This window comes from Leucopleurus acutus (assembly GCF_964270905.1).
Source record: "Leucopleurus acutus genome assembly, chromosome: 2".
Classification (NCBI taxonomy): Eukaryota; Metazoa; Chordata; class Mammalia; order Artiodactyla; family Delphinidae; genus Leucopleurus; species Leucopleurus acutus.
This window is the reverse complement of record NC_139143.1, coordinates 112,478,192-112,499,604: the sequence shown is the minus strand read 5'-3', so window position 1 is coordinate 112,499,604 and position 21,413 is coordinate 112,478,192. Positions and strand designations below refer to the sequence as shown.

Genomic DNA, 21,413 nt, shown 5'->3' with positions numbered 1-21,413 from the left:
AATGCAGTTTAGTAAAACATCTGTCAAGACAGCAGGAAAACAGTTTCTTGCTGTTTTTATAGCTATCATATATATTGATACATAAGCTCAAATGTCTAGCTTTTGCTATTTATTTTAATAAAACTCCTTTTATTTTTACTTAGTCATTATTATCCTTTGCTTAAATATGTCAAGTCTTAGAAGAAACTATTCTTTCAACAGAAATGGTCAGTCCTCATTAATACTGATAAGAATGGCTCTTGAAATTTTGAGGAAAAGTGCATGGAATCTAATAATTATGCTACTGTTTTAGGCTACAAACTATAGATGATATGGCATAATCATTCTGAGATCAAATCTTGTTGTATCAACGTATATAAATGAGAATATTTAGAGATTTGACTTTTTTCTAAGTATTAAAGATGTGGAATTTTGAATCAGCAGAAACCAGTAGGGGGCAGTAAATATTTATTAAGTAAATTGAAAAATATTTATGTTTTCAACTCAGTATTCCTTCTGAAGGTTTGGGAGATGCTTATAACTACCCTAATAAGCCATTCATTAAATATTCATTAAACATTTATTGAGCATATATTATTTAAGGCCATAAAATCAAAGCAGACACCTTTCTGAGTCCTACCCTGAGGACTCCATTTCTTTTTTTCTTGCCTTCCTCCTTTTGTTCCTTTAGCAGACATTAGATACCATGCTTAACAAACTGTGAAGGTCTTATCAGCACTGTGCCCACCCTGCTTCCACTGCAGAGCTCCAGTATTATGTGGGGAAAGGAAATTCTTTTCAACCTGGGGATATTGAATCAATGCTGACATTCTGCTGCTACTAGAGATGCAAGGGTAAATAAGACACAAATCCTGCCCTCACAGAACTCAGTTTAGAAGGAGAAACAAATACATAAACAAAGATATTACAAGTCAGTTTAATAAATGTGATAAGGGAAGTGTGTGTGTGTGTGTGTGTGTGTGTGTGTGTGTGTGTGTGTGTGTTATACTGCTTAAGAGCCCAGGCTTTGGAGTCTGGATTTAAATTTGAAAATTCCAAAATTCCAGTGCTATCTGCCTGGATTTAAGATCCAGTGCATCACTAGTCATTTGACCTTGGGCAATTTACTTTTTTTTTACCAGCACCTGCCCCCATGGGCAAGTTACTTAATTTCAGTTGTTTCATCTGTAAGATGAGACTAATAACAATATCTACCATTGAGTTGTTATGATGATTAAATGAGCTAATGGCATTCAAAATGCTTATTAGCTCATGACTGAATCATAATAAATGCTCAACTGATGTTAGTTATTATTTATGTTTAACATTCAGTGATTTCTTTTTTTTTCCCCCCTTGGGAGCATTAAGGAAACAATCAGAGGTAAAGAGCCACACGTCTTGTGTCTAAAAGATGAAATAAGTAGAGAGGGAGAGAATTTTAAGCAGGGTGAACAGTATCTGCTAAGGCATGGATGTATAAAGAATTATAAGTAGTTCAGGTATAAGAAACAGCAGTTTACTTATCTTGGAACAGCTGCTAGAGAGAGAGAACTAGAAATCAGATGATAAAGAACGTTGTACACCAAGCTAAAGAATGTAGGCTTTTTTCCTAGGTGCTATGGAGAATTGTTGAAGGGTTTTTAAAGTCAGGGGCTATATCAGATTTACATTTTAGCGAAGTCACTCTAATAACAAGGTGGGAAATGGGATGCAAGGAGATAATTTCAGGAAAGAAGCCCACACGAGAGGATACATTATCATAGTACAGAGGAGAGAAACTGAGAGGCTAAACCAGGGCAATGAAAGGGGAAATTAGACAGCAGAGGCTGAATTCAAGAAAATTTTGAAGGTATAAAATGACAGAATATAATGAGGGAGAGAATTAAGATGAACCTCCAGCTCTGACTTAGGCATTTAGGTTATTGTTCAGTCTTCTTTTTGTTATTCCTGTTTTGTTCATAGCACTGTTGCAGGACTTCTTGCATCTTGTCCCACCTTCTATTCCTCGGTACCAAGGCGAGTGAATTATCCAACAACCATTGGGCATTGGTCAGGACGAACTCTAGATGAGAGGTAATTTGATTTCTTTTCTCCTTTCTTCTCTGCTGAACCCGTGAAAAGAGGTGATGGGGAAGAGGGGCATCTGCTTTCCATCTTTGCTATCTGTTGGAATTTTGAGGGGGCCCCAATAAATAGTATACTTTCTTCCTGCTCAAAATAAGACAAAAGACTCAGCAGATGAAGTTAGAAAACATTTCGTTGATTTTTGATAAAAACTGTTAAAGCAGTAAAATGTGCTTTAACGCAAGATCCAAAGTTGATTTGCTAGCTATGTCTACTCTAAGACAGCCCACCTGAGAGAAAGTCTGAATCTGGACAGCGGATGCACTTCTTCCCCATCACCTCTTACCACTGGTTCAGCAGAGAAGAAAGGAGAAAAGGAATCAAATTACCTCTCATCTCAAGTTCCACTTGATCAACAACCAGTGGTTGTTGTCTACCAACCAGATAATTAACCTCCCTTGATACAGAGGAATAGAGGGTGGGACAAGATGCAAGAAGTCCTGTAACAGTGCTATGAACGAAATAAGAAAAACAGAAAGAAGACCGAATTTGGGGTGTTGGGAGAGGAAGTCATGAATTTAGAGTTTGAGATCTAGTAGTCAGTGGGACATAAAGATTATCACTTCAGACTACTTCTTAAGTCATGTCTTTACTTTTCAATCTGTAAAATGAGGATGTTGGCAGAGCTAGAGCCACTGGATAGGTATTACAAATTAAGAAATCTATACAGCATAACAAGACTCTTTCCAGTGAGTAGAGTTGTCCATCCCAGGCTTTAAGCAAGACCAGAGGCCATTTGTCAAAGATGCTGAGAAGGATTTCTTAATGAGCCAGAGGTTGAACTATGACCTCTAAAGCCCTTTCTAACTTTGTCTATCATGGAAGATGTCCCAAAAATAATCAGGTATTTTATAATATACTAATAACATTTTATAGCATATAAAAACCCATAGCTGCAGTTATGCTTCATTTTTACATTAATGGCATACCTCATGGATGTTATTCAAAGAATATATTTTTCAGATGAAAATGAGATTAGAACTTTATCTTGGCTAAAAGTTTATGGGAAAATAAAATGTATCATTGCTATCAGTTAAATCTTAATTATTTCTGGATTTGAGTATAGTTTTCTTTTATTTTTTCAGGATAAGCCATGTAGAAATGAATGTTTTGATACATTTTATATATGGAGGAACTTTGGACTTTCCAGACAAAGCTAATGTTGGGTATGTATGATTTTTTAATGATTTTAAATATAAAAGTATTAATATTTTGTGGCTTCTGCTTTGTTGAGCTTTGTTTAAAAGTGTCAATGGAGTAGAAGCTTCAATTTTATTGTCTATTTTGCCTATCTTGTGTGTATTTTGGGAATATCTAAAAATAGTAAGTCACCTTATTTAGAAGAAAAGATGATCTAGCAACTCACAGTAATAAGATTAAGAAAAGTCTATTATACTTAAATTATGTTAGAAAAACTTAAGATTTGTTTTGGAAAATAGACGACAGGTTTTTATAAAATTAATTGAACTTTTATCAAATTTGGAATAATTTTTTTACTACTTTATTTTTTAATTTTAGGATGTCAAAAGAAAAGGAAAAAACCCTAAAATTAATCTGAGAATTTAGGCATCCTAAAGATTAACAGGAATTCCCTGGCAGTCCAGTGGTTAAGGTTCCACGCTTCCACTGCAGGGGGAGCGGGTCCGATCCCTGGTCAGGGAGCTAAGATCCTGCATGCCGGGTGATGTGGCCAAAAAAAAAAGAAAAAAAAGAAAAAGTAGTATGATTCTTTAGTACTCTATGGTGAAATGCCATCTAAGCTGCTGAAATCCTACTGGAGAGTGAAATCTATCTTGCTCTTCTAATTTTCTGAATGTTCTCTCCTTTTATTGCTATTCTAACATCAGACAAATGAAGGCTGCTCGTTTACTTTTAAATATTCATTAGTTCCTTTAGTTATAAACTGAATAAATATGATTTGGGGGAGAAGGTATCATGAGTCAAAGGGATTAAGTACTGAAGTTTTGCCCCTGGAAACCTATAAGAAATTTTATCATGGTATCAAGGCTTGTAGGTTTCCTAAGTACCTAAAGTATGTGTGGGTACTCAGAAATACTTGCCAGTTGAAAGAACCAACAGAAACCCTCTGAATCATTGGATGCCATCTCCAATCTTATGGTCATTTGTAGGCATTTTCAATATGATAAGCATCAATTAGTTGCCCTCCCCCTAAATTTTTATTATTCGTATTTGTTGTGAAGAGTTGTAACTTTTACAGCCTTTGAAGCAGTTTCCTGGGCTTTGTTGCATATGACTGAGAATATGAGGGGAGTTTGATTGAAACATCTCCAAATTTACTTCGTGTTATTCCCCACAAATCAAATCAAGTTACAGGGCTTTCAACTTTTGACCTATGTCCTTTTTATAATCTATAAAGAGTATCTATTATGTAGGGTGTAAAGTTAGAATTAAAATAATTAAGATTATTCTTTTTTCTAAACTATAATTATCAAAAAATTATTGTGTATTATGCCTTGGTTTTTAAATTGAAGAATTAACAGTGCATCTATTCTTATTTTAGGCACATACTCAATATGGCTGATATGTATGGACTAGAAGGATTAAAAGAAGTAGCAATCTATATTTTAAGAAGAGATTACTGTAATTTCTTTCAAAAGGTAATTATTCAGTCTTAGAAATCTTTTACCTAGTGCTTAAAGTCACCCATTATTACCTACTAGCTTTTGCTGTACGCGGGCCTCTCACTGTTGCGGCCTCTCCCGTTGTGGAGCACAGGCTCCGGACGCACAGGCTCAGCGGCCATGGCTCATGGGCGCAGCCACTCCGCGGCATGTGGGATCTTCCCGGACTGGGTCACGAACCCGTGTCCCCTGCATCGGCAGGAGGACTCTCAACCACTGCACCACCAGGGAAGCCCTTAAAAGAATTTTTTACATCAATAGTCCCCTCTTATTGGCTACTTGAGCCAACAATATGCATTGTAATTATGTAATTTTAATAATTTTAATCACATTTAAATTTAGATTTTTGTGTTGGAATGGACTTTTCCTATCTGTCTATAAGTTGTAGCTGAGGAATCACCCCATGTGCTAAAACAGAGTCATGAACTGGGTCTACCACTCCTACCAACCCTTCAAGGTTCACTGAGAAACAGTTAAACTCCTTAGCTACCTTTAATCAGCCATTCATTCCAGCCTCTATAAGTAAGGGAGCTAGAAGAAGGAGCACAGTCTGTGGTGTCCTCAGCATTGCAGAAAGTGAAGAATCCTGGTGAAAGACTTTTCCTTCTCTTTCATCTTTCCCCATCTTCCCAGCCAAGAGAAAGTTAAGAGCCTGTTCCAAATAAAGATTAAAGATAGGGGTATCTGCAGTGAGGAGATAATGTCTTCTCAGCCCCAAGATGGACATCTATCGTATCTGTATAACCAATCCACTCTGGAACTTCCATCAAAGAAGAAAAGAAAGTACTAAGAGATTTCTTGGAAGAGCCTGGAATATGTCTCAGGAACCAGTGAGAATATACTTGAATATGGAGATTTCTTAAGGAAGGAGGAGGCTTGCTGGAGAAGCCAGTACTAGCCTGGTGACTAGAGGCAATAGTTATTGTCATAGATAGAAAAAAATAATGGAGAGTCCATTCCACACCCCAATTTTACACGGTATGCAGGGAAGGAAAGGGACCTTAGTGGTTCATTGAAGATTAGAAGAGACTGATACAGGGTCAAATGACAGTGTCCCACGTAAGGAGGCATCAAGCATCATGAACCCTAGAAGAACCTTTACCACTGAGAGGTTAGGGTGAAGTTCAGTCTGTCTCTTAACAAGCCACCACATTAGCAAAGGCCACCAACATCTGGATTAGAGTAGTCAAGGACATCTTCCTATTACCATGTTCGTCACTGGTTAGTTACATAAGGTGGCCATAGCCATCCATAACCCTCTTCCACAGGAGTTAGACCCACAAAACGGAGGAGTAAGAGACCATGTTCTACTCTCCATTCCAGATCTCCCCAACTAAAAGTGTAGTCAGTGATGGAGAGTGAAAGATTTAAATCAAGTATGAGGTAGGTGTTTAAATAGTACTATACCGAATTTCAATACCAAAAGTAACCAGAAGGTACTGGAATTTGCCTATGATCATTAAAGTATGGGAAAAGAGGGAATTTGACACAGCGTGGTTGATAGCGCTAATTGGGGAAAGAAAGTTTTGTTAGTATTTGCTTTAAACTGAGACTCCTCAATAAACCAATTGCATGAAACATTTAAAAAATAATCTCTTTTATGTATTGTCTTTGGACCATTGCCTCTACTTTTTAGTATGTTCATGAGTTATACACAGGTTACATGTAGCTTCTTATATTTTACTTTCAATAATTCACTTAATTTTAAAAATACAAAAGGCATATTTGTTGCCATTTAAACAACAGAAGATGAAATGCTTTCAAATTATCAATATGGCATTTTGTTGAAAATTATTTTATTTTAATGAAGTCTGTACTACTGTGCTAACAGATATTTGAGAGCAGTTTTTGTTTTTATTGACCTGATCTTTAAATTGTTTGCTTTACATATTTTAACAATATATATTTTGATAAATATATTTTTGAATGTATAATTTTTAACTTCTAGATCTCAATTATGCAGTTTCTTGGCAGTGACTTAAATATAGTAAATCTATAATAGCACATGCCACAGTAATATATGATGGGATATAATATGGTGGTTAATGGGCCCCAGAACTCTTGGCAAGCTAGCTTCAGTCATTTCATTAACTTTACAATCTTGCCTTTTTTAAAAGTAAATTTTAGAACTTCATTTATAGGATTATAGTGGGTTTTACATTATGTTTTTTGCCACTGATTTAAAAATATATCTTAGGTTACAATTTAAATATATGTCATCCCAGATTTTACAAGCAGGTTTTGAAGATGACTAAAGATCAAGTCATCCTATTACAAGAACACTTAGGAAATCAGCATTTCCATATAAATAAAATTCTTAGAAAACTAGTTATCCCTTTAAGCCAGGGGTCAGTAAACTTTTTCTATAAAAGGCTAGATAGTTAATGTTCTAGGCTTTGTGGGCCATACAGTCTCCATCACAACTACTCAGCTTTGCTGTTATAGACCAAAAACAGCTATGGACAATATGTAAATGGAACAGCATGGCAGTGTTCCAATAAAACTTTATTCACAAAAACAGTGGTGGGCTAGTTTGGGCCCACAAGCTGGTTTGCTAGCCTTTGCCTTTAAGCAGCAAATTATTTTGCATTTTAATATTTTGTATGGAAATTATTCTTAAGTTATACATCAAGTAGTGGATTTTGTGTTGTGGAGGGCTGGTTATTCCTAAATAAAATTAGATTGCTAGACTTCTTAACTCTTGTGCTTACTTTTATAATTTTTTATGCTTCTGGATGCTTTTAGGTTGTCAATTATGTCTATACCAGTAGTCTCTTCCCTCATACTACTTTTATCTTATCTGAAGTGGGTCAGAAAACCAAATTATTTAACTTAGTAGAATTATTGTATAATTTATATAGTGATAGCCATTTCTGATTTTAGGACAATTTAGAGTACCTTCAGTTATCTCAAAGGGAATAACTAAATTGTTGATGTGCAAAAACAGGTATTTACAGTTAATTTCCTAAGTAGTATGTAACACCTTTAGGAGAAGGGTATTAGGAAATCAAATTAATAGCAATTGGTAATTTTAAAAGTTGGGGGACTTCCATGGTGGTGCAGTGGTTAAGAATTCGCCTGCCAGTGCAGGGGACATGGGTTCGATCCCTGGTCCAGGAAGATCCCACGTGCCGTGGAGCAACTAAGCCTGTGCACCACAACTACTGAGCCTGTGCTCTAGAGCCTGCGAGCCACAACAACTGAGCCTGAACACCTAGAGCCCGTGCTCCACAACAAGAGAAGCCACCGTAATGAGAAGCCCACGCACCGCAATGAAGAGTAGCCCCCGCTTGCCACAACTAGAGAAAGCCCGCGCACAGCAACGAAGACCCAATGCAGCCAAAAATAAATAAATAAATAATGAAATGGAAAAAAAATCTATAAAAAAAAATTGGAGGGCTTCCCTGGTGGCGCAGTGGTTGAGAGTCCGCCTGCCGATGCAGGGGACACGGGTTCGTGCCCCGGTCCGGGAAGATCCCACATGCCGCGGAGCCGCTGGGCCCATGAGCCATGGCCGCTGAGCCTGCGCGTCCGGAGCTTGTGCTCCGCAACGGGAGTGAGAGGCCCGCGTACCGCAAAAAAAAAAAAAAAAATTGGAAATCACTGACCTTATTTGAAGGACTATGCTGGAGGCATTTCTGAAGAAGCTTTTGCTGTTCTCTGAGTGCAAGGTATCTTCAGATACATATTTAGAGACTATATATACATATTGGTTGATTGCTGGTCTTTATTAAGTGTATAAACGCAAATCACAACTAATGAATGTGTACAAAGAGAAGCTGAACTCTATTCACCCTAATAGGGCAATAGATGTGCTTAGGAACATAGTCTAAAAAGCTGAAAATACATGGCACAGGTAATACGTAACACATATTGAGGCTTAACACCGAGAGCAGTGAGTTCTTCACTACTTGTATCTACGTTTTATTTATTTGTTTTAGTTCATTACTTCTGTATATGTGCTTTTTAAAAATATGTTTATATAATCACGATCTAATTAAATTCTGTCATTTTGTTTGAGGTCAGTGTAGGACCTCCCATTGCACATGTACTTAAAGTTATATTTATACTTTAGGAAGCAGATTAGACCATATGGTTGTGTTGCAATGTGATGTGCTAGAAATTATTATACCACTTGTACTCTAGAAAATATTTATGCTGAAAGAAATTAGAATATAAACTGTGTGCATTCTGGCAGCTAAAAGAACTCAAATGCTATCCTATAAAAACTAAAGTTTATCAGTGATACTTGATTTTAAAAGAATAACAGACTTTTGAGTTACATATATTTATTCTGCAGTTTAGGTATGTAAATCAGATCATTTTTATGAACCAATTACTTTTAGCCTCTGTAAGTTGAAAAAGAATAAATGTAGTGTTTTCTATCAATTTTAGCCTGTTCCCAGAAGGTTGGCATCTATATTAGAATGCCTGATTATTGCTCATTCAGTTGGAGTGGAAAGTCTTTTTGCTGACTGCATGAAGTAAGTGATCTGAAGTAGTGCTGATATTATTAATTTAGGGATTCTGTTCTTCCATTCTCCTAATTTTCTGGGAAATTTTAGACTTGGCCTATTTTCTTGGGCACAATGTAAATAGCTTAATGCTTAACTAGTTACAACAATTGAGGAGAAGTATTGATGTAGATATTACTCAAGATGCTTGGAATCCACGTTATTTTAGCTGAACCATGGTTACTTATGTTAAAATCCATGCACGTAACCCAGAGTGGACTTGAAATAAATGTCTACAGAAAAGGGAACTTAGTTAAGTCCATTATAGCACTCACAAAATTAACTGTTAGGGTTAGTCAAAACATAATATATATAAAACTTACATTATTGAAAACCAAAATGTTACTGAATATTATAATGAAAAATATTTTCATTACTTTAACTTGAGATTCTTTGATTTTTAACAGGTGGATTGTAAAGCATTTTGCAAGGTTTTGGTCTGAGAGAAGCTTTGCAAATGTACCTCCTGAGATTCAGAAAAGTTGTCTTAATATGTTGATTCAGTCTTTAGTAAGTATAACCTGAATACTTTGTGTTTGTCATCAAAAAGTTTATTATATTTTATATAGGTACTTTCGGTGTTTTAAATACAAATGTAGAATTATATTATAAAAGCAAGATGAAAGGACCGATTCCAGATAACCCAGAACCAATTCAGAGAATCTGTCTTTAAGACTCTGTTCCTCTGTACCAAATGCATTAGAATTCAGTCAGAGAACCACAATCACTAGAAAGTATACGTTGGCTCATGAACAAAAGGGGCATGGTGCCAGGGTCGGTTATGCATTGGCTCAGTAGCAGGGACCTCCACTCATTACGGTGGATTTGGGTGCAACACTGAAACAGTGGCACCATTCTCCAAGAGGACCAGCCATCTACCTGCTGGCAGGTTAATTACATTGCACCACTTCATCATGGAAAAGGCAGTGCTTTGTTCACAGTGTAATAAACATTTGCTCTGGATATGGATTTGCCTTCCTTACTTCCAGTGTTTCTAGTAAAACCACTATCCGTGCACTTACTGCCTTTTTCACCACCATAGTATTCCACACAGCATCACTTCTGACTAAAGAACTCACTTTATAGCAAATGAAGTATGGCAGTGGGCCCATGCTTACTGATTTCACCTGTCCTACTGTGCTCCCTATCATCCTGAAGCAGCTGGCTTGATAGAATGGAGGAAGGGCCTTTTGAAGACTTGGTTACAGTGCAGCCACGTGGCAGTGACTTGTGGGTTTGGGGCAGTGTCCTCCGGGAGGCTGTATATGCTCTAAATCAGCTTTTGATTTATGGTGCTATTTCTTAACATAACTAGGATTCATGGGTACAGAAATCAAGGTGTGGAAATGAGAGTGGCTCCACATATAATTACTCCTAGTGATCCACTAGCAGAATTTTTGCTTCTTGTCCCTATAACTTTAGGATCTGCTGATCTAGAGGTCTTAGTTCCAAAGAGAAGAATGTTTTCACCTATGGACACAATGATTCCATTGAACTGGAAGTTGGGACCACCTCCTTCTGGCCACTTTGTAAATCAACACGCAGAGAAGGGGAATTATTATTAGATTGAGCCTATTTTTTTTTAAACATCTTTATTGGAGTATAATTGCTTTACAATGCTATGTTAGTTTCTGCTGTACAACAAAGTGAATCAGCTATATGTATATATATATCCCCATATCTCCTCCCTTTTACGTCTCCCTCCCACCCTCCCTATCCCACCCCTTTAAGTGGTCACAAAGCACCAAGCTGATCTCCCTGTGCTATGCAGCTGCTTCCCACTAGCTATCTATAAGGAGAAATTGGGTTGGTGCTATATAATGTGGGGAAGGAGGAGTATATCCGGAATGCAGTGCTCCCATGTCCTATGGTTAAAATCAATGGAAAAACTCAATTTAAGCAGCACTGATACTGGCCCAGATTCTTCAGGAATGAAAGTTTGGGCCACCTTACCAGATAAAGAACTATAAACATCAGAGGTACTTGCAGAGGACAAAGGGAACATGGAATGGTTGCAGGAAAAGGTAGTTATAAATAGTAGGTATGACCACGTGACCAGTTATAGAAATTAGCACTGTAGTAGTTATGAGGTAAACATATTCATTTCCCCTTTTTATATGAATGTTTATGTATATATTAACCAATTATTTTTTTCCCCACTGTCTCATTCCCCTACCATTTAGTATGAGACATGTTAACTATACCTCTGTATTTAAGTTACAGGATGCCAAGGGGTAGTTTGAATCAGTTTGAAGAGAGACTTTGTATCCTATTTTAGGGAGAGGGTTAGCAATGTTTGTTTTATAGGGGATAGTTGTATATGTTAGGCATTAGCATGACTTTACTTTGTCTCCATAGGAATTAACTATGATTTAAAGAAATGTGTATGCATGCCAAGTTGACAAGGGTTGGACTGTAGTGTCTCTGCAATGTGTTAGCTTGATTAGGATGAACTATGCTTCCCAGAATTTCCTTCTTTGTACTGCTTCACCTTGCCCTGTATCCTCTTTGGTTTCTCTTACCCCTGGGCCAGGGATGTGTTTAGCTCCATGATGGCGGGTGCTAGCATCTCCTGAAGGACACTCATTTAATCCATGTTGGAGGCAGTGAGACCTAAAATGAGCCCATCCTTGTGGGTTATAGCTTGTGCTCTTGGGTGTCAGCTTGTCCTTACCCCTCACACTTTACATCCATCATCCTCTCTCAACTGCTTTCCCTGTGGACTTCATACTACAATACATCATCATATACAAAGAGTGCTTAACCAGCTCCCATAATTGCATAAGGTGAAATCCCTTTAACAGACTCCTTTATGTATATAAATACCTCCTAGTGGTCCCGTTTCTCTGATTGAACCATGAATGGTATTTTAGACTGGGTTTCATAGAAAATAATATCTAAATCTAACTGGGAAAATAAGTTTAGGCCATCAGCTGGTGATATACCACTGCAAAAAAAAAATCTAAATCTGTGTTTATGCTAATGAAGGACTTTGTTGTTTTGTTGCTTACTATTTTGCATTAGTTTCTTTGGTCATTGAATGGTTACTCTGTTCATGAGGCAAGCAAATGGCCCAGCTATAATTCAGTTCAATAGAAGTGAATTATTATCTAGTGGATTTTTAAAAGACCTTTATGGTTCAAAATATACTTTTTATATTTTGAAATTATGTATGACATAGGTACTCTTATTTCCACTTTATATATAAGAAAAAAGAATCAGAGAGGTAAATGCTTTATGCAAGTTCACATTGTCAGTAAATTATAAAACCACGTCTTAAAACCAATTGCTGCCATTCTAAAGGTAATATAATAGATGCTCAGCATGGGCAAAGATTATTTTTAGGAAGTATGAGCCTTGACTTCAAGGAACTCGCAAACTGATGGAAAGATAGGCACTTAAACAACTATGCAAAATACAAGTTAGACTATGATGAATACTAGCATTAAGTTCCATGTCAGTCTTATTTACCTTTGCAGCACCAGCCTTAGGGCAGTGCCTAGCAGACATTAGGCACTCAGTATATATTGATAGGTAAATAAAGGAGTGAATAAGTATAATTTATAATTCAGGTTTATACGTGGAATCACAGAAGTTAAAACAATTGATTCTGATTGGAAGGATAAGAGAAGTGATGTGAGATGAACCTGAAAATAGAGGACAATTTCAAAATAAAAAAGTGACTTTTAAATGTGACCAGGGACCTGGAGTCTGGGCAGTGCCAATATTCTCTTGTAACTGGAATAATGAGAGAGGATAAGTCTGGGGAGAGGCTAAGGCCAGATTGGGAGGGATCTTAACTGACTGTCTCAAGAAGTTTGATTTTTTTTTAACAAGTGGTAAGTGAGTATAACTGAGGAATAAGCTCTTCATACTATGCCTCTCCCTCTCCTACAATATTTTATTTTGATTTTATAGCTCTAATCAGTTCCTTGTAAGCTTTGTGAATGCTTGGTTTTTTCTTTCAAGACAGATATAAAGATGAACATCAGAACAACCAAACTTACGAGCCTTTTGGCATTGTGGTGATTATAATGAAAATTTGAAATTTTGTATTTCTTTGTGGATATTCAAATTTTAGGAAACCTTAATTTAATATATTCTTCATATTTTACTATAGAAATAAAATATATTTTGCTACATTAATAAAAATAGAATATTTAAAAATTTTTAAATTAAAATATGTTATCCAAAACAAATGAAAGAAATATTGAGCAATCTTCTTAAGTCTTCTTTGGCTCTAATTCAGTTAAACAACATGTTTCATGGCAGGCTCTTTACTCTATCAATAATATGCCTAACACTGTCATATACAAAGGGAGATAAGAAAGTGCTGCATTGGACTATATATGGAGAATTTTTTTTTAAATTTTAATATAAGGGACTTTGAGCTTTTTCTCCTTCTTGCTCACTATGCAGCAGTTCAGTAAGAAGTGGCTACTCCCTCCTACCAAGTACAAACCGTTGCTTTTGGGAGGAAGAGAGAGAAGGGTAGAGGAGTTAGTAGAAGAGAGAAAGTTTTTAGAAAAGTTAGGGCTTCTAATTACTTGAACTATTTCAAAACAAGATTAAATTTTTCTGTTTCAAAATGTTTTGTTTTGTTTATGGTTTCCTTTGCTGTGCAAAAGCATTTAAGTTTCATTAGGTCCCATTTGTTTTTGTTTTTATTTCCATTTCTCTAGGAGGTGGGTCAAAAAGGATCTTACTGTGATTTATGTCACAGAGTGTTCTGCCTATGTTTTCCTCTAAGAGTTTTATAGTGTCTAGCCTTACATTTAGGTCTTTAATCAATTTTGAGTTTATTTTTGTGTATGGTATTAGGGAGTGTTCTAATTTCATCTTTTTACATGTAGCTGTCCAGTTTTCCCAGAACCACTTATTGAAGAGGCTGTCTTTTCTCCATTGCATATCCTTGCCTCCTTTATCAAAGATAAGGTGACCATATGTGCATGGGTTTATCTCTGGGCTTTCTATCCTGTTCCATTGATCTGTATTTCTGTTTTTGTGCCAGTACCATACTGTCTTGATTACTGTAGCTTTATAGTACAGTCTGAAGTCAGGGAGCCTGCTCCTCCAGCTCCATTTTTCTTTTTCAAGACTGCTTTGGCTATTTGGGGTTTTTTGTGTTTCCATACAAATTGTGAAATTTTTTGTTCTAGTTCTGTGAAAAATGCCATTGGTAGTTTGATAGGGATTGCATTGAATCTGTAAATTGCTTTGGGTAGTATAGTCATTTTCACAATGTTGATTCTTCCAATCCAAGAACATGGTATATCTCTCCATCTGTTTGTGTCATCTTTAATTTCTTTCATCAGTGTCTTATAGTTTTCTGCATACAGGTATTTTTTCTCCTTGGGTAGATTTATTCCTAGGTATTTTATTCTTTTTGTTGCAGTGGTAAATGGGAGTGTTTCCTTAATTTCTCTTTCAGATTTTTCATCATTAGTGTATAGGAATGCCAGAGATTTCTGTGCATTAATTTTGTATCCTGCTACTTTACCAAATTCATTGATTAGCTCTAGTAGTTTTCTGGTAGCATCTTTAGGATTCTCTATGTATAGTATCATGTCATCTGCAAACAGTGACAGTTTTACTTCTTTTCCAATTTGGATTCCTTTTAATTTCTTTTTCTTCTCTGATTGCTGTGGCTAAAACTTCCAAAAGACAACCCTCAGAATGGGAGAAAATATTTGCAAATGAAGCAACTGACAAAGGATTAATCTCCAAAAATATACAAGCAGTTCATGCAGCTCAATATCAAAAAAACAAACAACCCAATCTAGAAATGGGCAGAAGACCTAAATAGACATTTCTCCAAAGAAGATATACAGATTGCCAACAAACACATAAAAAGATGCTCAACATCACTAATCATTAGAGAAATGCAAATCAAAACTACAATGAGGTATTGCCTCACACGGGTCAGAATGGCCACCATCAAAAAATCTACAAACAATAAATGCTGAAGAGGGTGTGGAGAAAAGGGAACCCTCCTACACTGTTGGTGGGAATGTAAATTGATACAGCCACTATGGAGAACAGTATGGAGGTTCCTTTAAAAACTAAAAATAGAACTACCATATGACCCAGCAATCCCACTACTGGGCATATACCCCAAGAAAACCATAAATCAGAAAGAGTCATGTACCACAATGTTTACTGCAGCACTATTTACGATAGCCAGGACATGGAAGCAATCTAAGTGTCCATCAACAGATGAATGGATAAAGAAGATGTGGCACATATATACAATAGAATATTACTCAGCCATAAAAAGAAATGAAATTGAGTTATTTGTAGTGAGGTGGATGGACCTAGAATCTGTCATACAGAGTGAAGTAAGTCAGAAAGAGAAAAACAAATACCATATGCTAACACATATATATGGAATCTGAAAAAAAGAAATGGTTCTGAAGAACCTAAGAGCAGGACAGGAATAAAGACGTAGACGTAGAGAATGGACTTAAGGACACGGGGAGGGGGAAGGGTAAGCTGGGACGAAGTTAGAGAGTGGCATTGATATATATACACTACCAAATGTAAAACTGATAGCTAGTGGGAAGCAGCCGCATAGCACAGGGAGATCAGCTCGGTGATTTGTGACCACATAGAAGGGTGGGATGAGGAGGGTAGGAGGAAGATGCAAGAGGGAGGGGATATGGGGATATAGGTATACGTATAGCTGATTCACTTTGTTATACAGCAGAAACTAACACAATAATGTAAAGCAATTATACTCCAATAAAGATCTTTAAAAAAAAAAAGGTTTGTTTAAGCCTTTTTTTAAAAACAAATTATGAATAGTTTTTAAATATAGGAAAATTAAAACAAAAATAGGCGTGGGGGATAGTCACTAGCGTAAAACTAAAGTTGTATATATATTATGCTTTTAGTCCTAAGGCCAAAAGATAATTGAAGGCCTATTTAATTAACACAATATCAAAAGAATTAAATAGTATGAGTCATAGTGTTTATTCAGTATATGGTGTTAGGACAACAACAGGAAGCTTGCTGGAAAAAATTTAAGTTGGATCTATACATCACATCCTGGTATGCCAGTATACATTCCAAATGGATCAAAGATTTACAAGTAAAGAAAATGAAACCTAAAACACTACAGTTAAGTCCTGGGAGAATTAGTTTATAACCTCATCAGTGGAGTGGGGATACAAAATTTAGAAGCCATAAAAGAATTTGGTTACATAAAAATGCAAAATTTCTATATAGTAAAAATTACCATAAGCAAAGTCAGAAAACAAATGACAGTTCATATCATACTCTTATTCTAATTTTTCTAATATAGAGAGTTCCTACAAGTTGATTTTTAAAAAATAGCTAAATGGTAGGGTAAGACTAGATAGTTCACTTAGAAAATACAGATGCCTCTTAATTTGATGAACAAATCTTCAACTTCATTTATTTAAGAGAAATGGACATTAAAATTACCATGTCAGACTGTTTTGTACCTTTTAGTATGGGGGAAAAAAAGGAAATTTGTACTATTTTAACAAGGATGTAGGGAATAAGTACTCCTATTCACTCCTGGGAAGGGTATAAATTAGCACAACTTTTGCTGTGTTTTTCAAACTTTTTTGACTGACCCAGAGCAAGTTCTTTTTATGTTATAACCCAGTTTACTCACACATGTAGAACTGAAACAAGTTTCAAAAAAGAATACTTACCATATTCCATATGATGTTCTGATATTTTCTGTTTTTCTCTTTTCTATCTCTTTCTTGTTTCGTCTTCTAATGCTGATTGTAAGCCACTATTTCTCTAGGTTGCTAGGGGAGAAAACTACAGTTTGGAAAACAGTGCTCCGTTGAATATATGTTGGCAATGTTTTGTATCCTCCTGGTGCCCCACCTCATATCCTTTGACCCATGTATGTACTCCAACCATTGCTGCAGCATCTAGCTGCACACAGATGTAATCTGACAGCACTTTCCCTCAGCCACATCACACGTATTTCTCTTTCTGTCCTGAGGCTTCACTGCTGATCTACCCAGGGTACCTACAGCTCTTCAAACCTGGAAGTGAAAGGGAATTAATATCCCAGGGGACAAATCTTGACCAATGGGAGATTGGTCAGTGATTAACCAGTGATTAAATGTTTCCCTGATCTATCCCTTGGGTGAATAATTCAAATTGTATTCTCTGTGGCTCTTCAGAGGGCCCCCAACAAGATTGATCCCCAGTTGCTTCCAATAGCAAATGCTATATCATTGTTTCTCAAACTTAAATGTATACACACAACACTCCAGGACTGGGTATTCCCTGGTGGTGGTCCAGTGGTTAGGACTCAGTGCTTCCACTGCAGGGGGCACAGGGTTCAATCCCCGGTTGGGGAACTAAGATCCCGCATGCCGTGTGGTATGGCAAAAACAAAAAACACTTCAGGATCTTGGTTGAATGTAGGTTCTAATTCAGTAAATCAGAGGCGGAGCCTGAGATTCTACACTTCTAACAAGCTCTAGGTAATGGTTGCTGCGGATCACACTTTGAGTAGCAAGGAGCTGGAAAACATACCCTTCCACTGGCTTTCCCTCCTTCCCTTGGGTCATCTTGGGATCACTTGCGTACAAGCCTATTTCTCAGGCTCAGTTATTAGGCAGAACCCAGGATAAGACAAGTAGTATTGACCCAGCAATTTTATTTCTAGGAATTTATCCTATAGATATATTCACATATGTGTGAAATAATGTTATCTACAAGGTCATTCATTACAACACTGTAATAACAAAAACTGGAAAGAAATAAACATCTACAAGTAGAGGACTGGTTGTATGACTTCTGATATATCCATATTATGGGCTATTCCATAGCTATTAAAACAATAATAAGGCTCTTTATATTGTGATAAGAAAAATATTCAAGGTATATGCTAAGTATAAAAGGTAAAGTACAGAGTACTGTGCATATTAATGCCTCCATTTGAGTAAAATAAGGGAAAAATTACTTTTTTTGTTGTATATGCATAAAATAACTCTGGAAAAATACAGAAAATAAATAATATTGATTGGGACAAGGGAAAATAGGTGGCCAGGGACAGGAAGGAGTGGGTGACTTTTCTTAGTAATGCCTTTTATATAGTTTTGAAATTTGAACCATGTGTTAACTATTGAATTTAAAATTTTATGTGTTTTTATATATGGAATCTAAAAGAAAAAATTTTTAATGGTTCTGAAGAACCTAGGGGTAGGACAGGAATAAAGACGCAGACATAAAGAATGGACTTGAGGACACGGGGAGGGGGAAGGGTAAGCTGGGATGAAGTGAGAGAGTGGCATGGACATATATACACTACCAAATGTAAAATAGCTAGTGGGAAGCAGCCGCATAGCACAGGGAGATCAGCTCCCTGCTTTGTGTCCACCTAGAAGGGTGGGATAGGGAGGGTGGGAGGGAGACACAAGGAGGAGAAGATATGGGAATATATATACGTATAGCTGATTCACTTTGTTATACAGCAGAAACTAACACACCATTGTAAAGCAATTATACTCCAATAAAGATGTTAAAAAAATAGAATAAAATTTTATGTGTTTGATCTAGAAGTATATTACATTTTCTTCCTTCTTTGAACCTTAAGCTACGCTTAACATTTAATGTTATCATATATTCAGATCAGTATGGAATAAGATCACACACCATCTGTTATCATTATGTCCATGTTTTAGTTTTCCAATAGATTTCAAGCTAAATTATGACAGCTATACATCTGTATTTTTTAAAAGATATTGCTTGTAAGCTGGCCATTTGCTGTTTGAGGAGAGACAGGTTGATTGGCAATTCTACTGAGTTATTGCTTTTATGATTTTCTTCCTGAGCTTAAATAAAGTTAATAATACCAAAAAAAAAAGATATTGCTGTCAGAGCACATAACATTATGTTTATAGTAAGCACTTTATAGATACCTGCCAAGATATTTGAATACTCTACATTTGTCTCTAATACCAGAACAATGCCTATAGTAGAGCAAATTGGGTTTATTGCCTAAAACTCTTAGTAACTGCACAGTTACTCAGGAAGTTACCAGAGGAGGAAAGGATAATGGTAAATTATAGTAAAAATGTAAAAAAACTTTTTAAAGACTCAAATTATAGCAAAGTATGACTTTTTTACTCAAATAAAGCAGGGGAAGTATAGAATACTTTTCAGAAGAATTCTTGGTAAATGGGTAAAATTTTTAAAGTTTTGATGTTCAAGGATTAAACTTAATTTAGCTTACGAATTCACTTACAAACTCTCAGTCTCTGTTGATGCTCAGAGATCAACAGATGTTTGTGTCTACTGTGACTCAGTTCTGTACTAGGACCTGTGGTTACAACGGTGAGCCAAAACAGACATGGTTTCACATGCAGTAAACATACAGCCTAGTGAGAGAGATGGGTATTAATCAAGTAGTTATTTCATGATTGAATAATTACAAATGAAGTAAGTGCTCTAAAGAGAAGGGACAGGCTCTCTGATGGCATGTGTAAAAGGAATCTGAAGTAGGTATAGAGATCAGGGAAGACTGTGCTTGAGGATCAAGCACTGTCATCTCCAGATTTACTAGTTATTTATTGCTGTGTAACAAACCACCCCAAAACTAAGTTGCTTTAAACTAAAATTTATTCTCTGTGGATTTACTGGGTGATTCTTCTGCTTATCTTGCCTGAGCTCAGTCCTGCAGCTGCTTTCAGCTGGTGGCTAAGTTGGAGGCTGGGCCTCCCACTCCCTGTGTACTTTCTTACCAGGCTTCTTCATGGCTTCATGGTCCCAGAACCAGGAGGGTAAAGATAGAGGCTGCAAGGCTACTTGAGGCCTATGCTCTGAAACTTGCACAGTACCACTGCTTGTGCAAGCAAGTGAACAGGCCAGTTTAGATTCAACGGATGAGGAAATAGAGTCCACCTCTTGATGAATTGAGCTACACAGAATTTGTGGCCATTTTTTTCAATCTACTACAATCGATCAGATAACTATTTATTCAATAAATCATTATTTCCTAAGGATCGTTTTAAGAATTAGAAATCAAACATGAATAAAATATAGTAATTTTAAGTTGCCATTTTTTCCTTTTCCTTAGAGCACATGGTATTTGTGAATTGTCATTTCATTTTTTATAGAGATCAGTATTCGTGAACATTTTTTCCTATGGTATAAAAATGAATCATTATTAAATAAATAATATAATATAAAAAGAAGAGTCTTACCTAATTAGAAAGGAAGAAAAAGTCACTGGGGATTATAAGTCATTTTTAGCCTTTCTAAATTTGTAATAACATGTATTTTATAGTCAGAAAAGAATTAAGGCTATGTCAGTGTAGCCATGCAGTTATGAATGATATCTATAAGCACAAAAATTAATTCAGTAGTGAAAAATGTCAGGGAAGTCAAGCTTTTCTTTGTAGTTATAACTTTGCTCTCATGTTTGTTTTCGCTGTCTTTTAAAGGTGATTTGTTTCCAGCTCAAAGTTTGCCCCTTGGGATAATTTTGAATGAATTAATAAATATGTAAAGCTAATGACAAAGATATTAGCTACCTGGAATTTTGGTTTTTGCAGGCAGTGTCACAAGAAAACAAAAGTATTTAATTTGCTTGGAAAGTTATTTTTATGAGCAGTAATCTAACTTTTTTCCCCAATATTTTCAAAATTATAAGAATGATAAGAATGCTGCTTTTCTTCTGATGGAAAGTGACAGGCTAATCATCAGTTTACCCAGAGTGAAGTGGACAGAAGCAGCACTGACCATGGCATCTCAGCTTCAAGAAGAATGTATTGCATTTATTATAGAAAACTTCTCCAAGATCATTCAAAGTGAAAATTTTGCTCTCCTCTTACAGGTACTGCATCTAAAATTATATCCTATATTTAGTCCCATCTTTGTGTTCTGATTATAATTATGTAAGTTTTCAAATTCAGGTTGCCTTTGATTAAATCAGTATGACTTAAATAAATTCCATAGCAGATGGCATGTTTGCATAGCATTTAGGGCAGTGATGGACAGGATTTTTGTCTCATAAGATAATGAAGGGAGGAGGGGACAGGTTGAGTACCCTGGCAAGGCACAGTGTAACTCTGGCAACTCCAACCCTCAATCGGCATAAGCCATATTTTAGAAATTGAAGTCATAAAGATATTGTTTTGGTCAGTAATACAATTAT

General features: G+C 36.2%; 1 protein-coding gene across 1 annotated transcript in view; it reads left to right on the top strand.

Annotated features, from left to right (window-relative positions):
• The window catches only part of BTBD8 (BTB domain containing 8), a gene marked incomplete at its 3' end in the record, with an annotated part of 88,552 nt that overhangs the window by 50,958 nt on the left and 16,181 nt on the right, over positions 1-21,413 (top strand). The window contains exons 6-10 of the mRNA XM_082832305.1: positions 3,189-3,269; positions 4,625-4,721; positions 9,141-9,229; positions 9,667-9,769; positions 20,910-21,092. Of these exons, the coding sequence (XP_082688431.1) occupies positions 3,189-3,269; positions 4,625-4,721; positions 9,141-9,229; positions 9,667-9,769; positions 20,910-21,092 (553 nt within the window). The remainder of the gene's footprint in view (positions 1-3,188; positions 3,270-4,624; positions 4,722-9,140; positions 9,230-9,666; positions 9,770-20,909; positions 21,093-21,413) is intronic.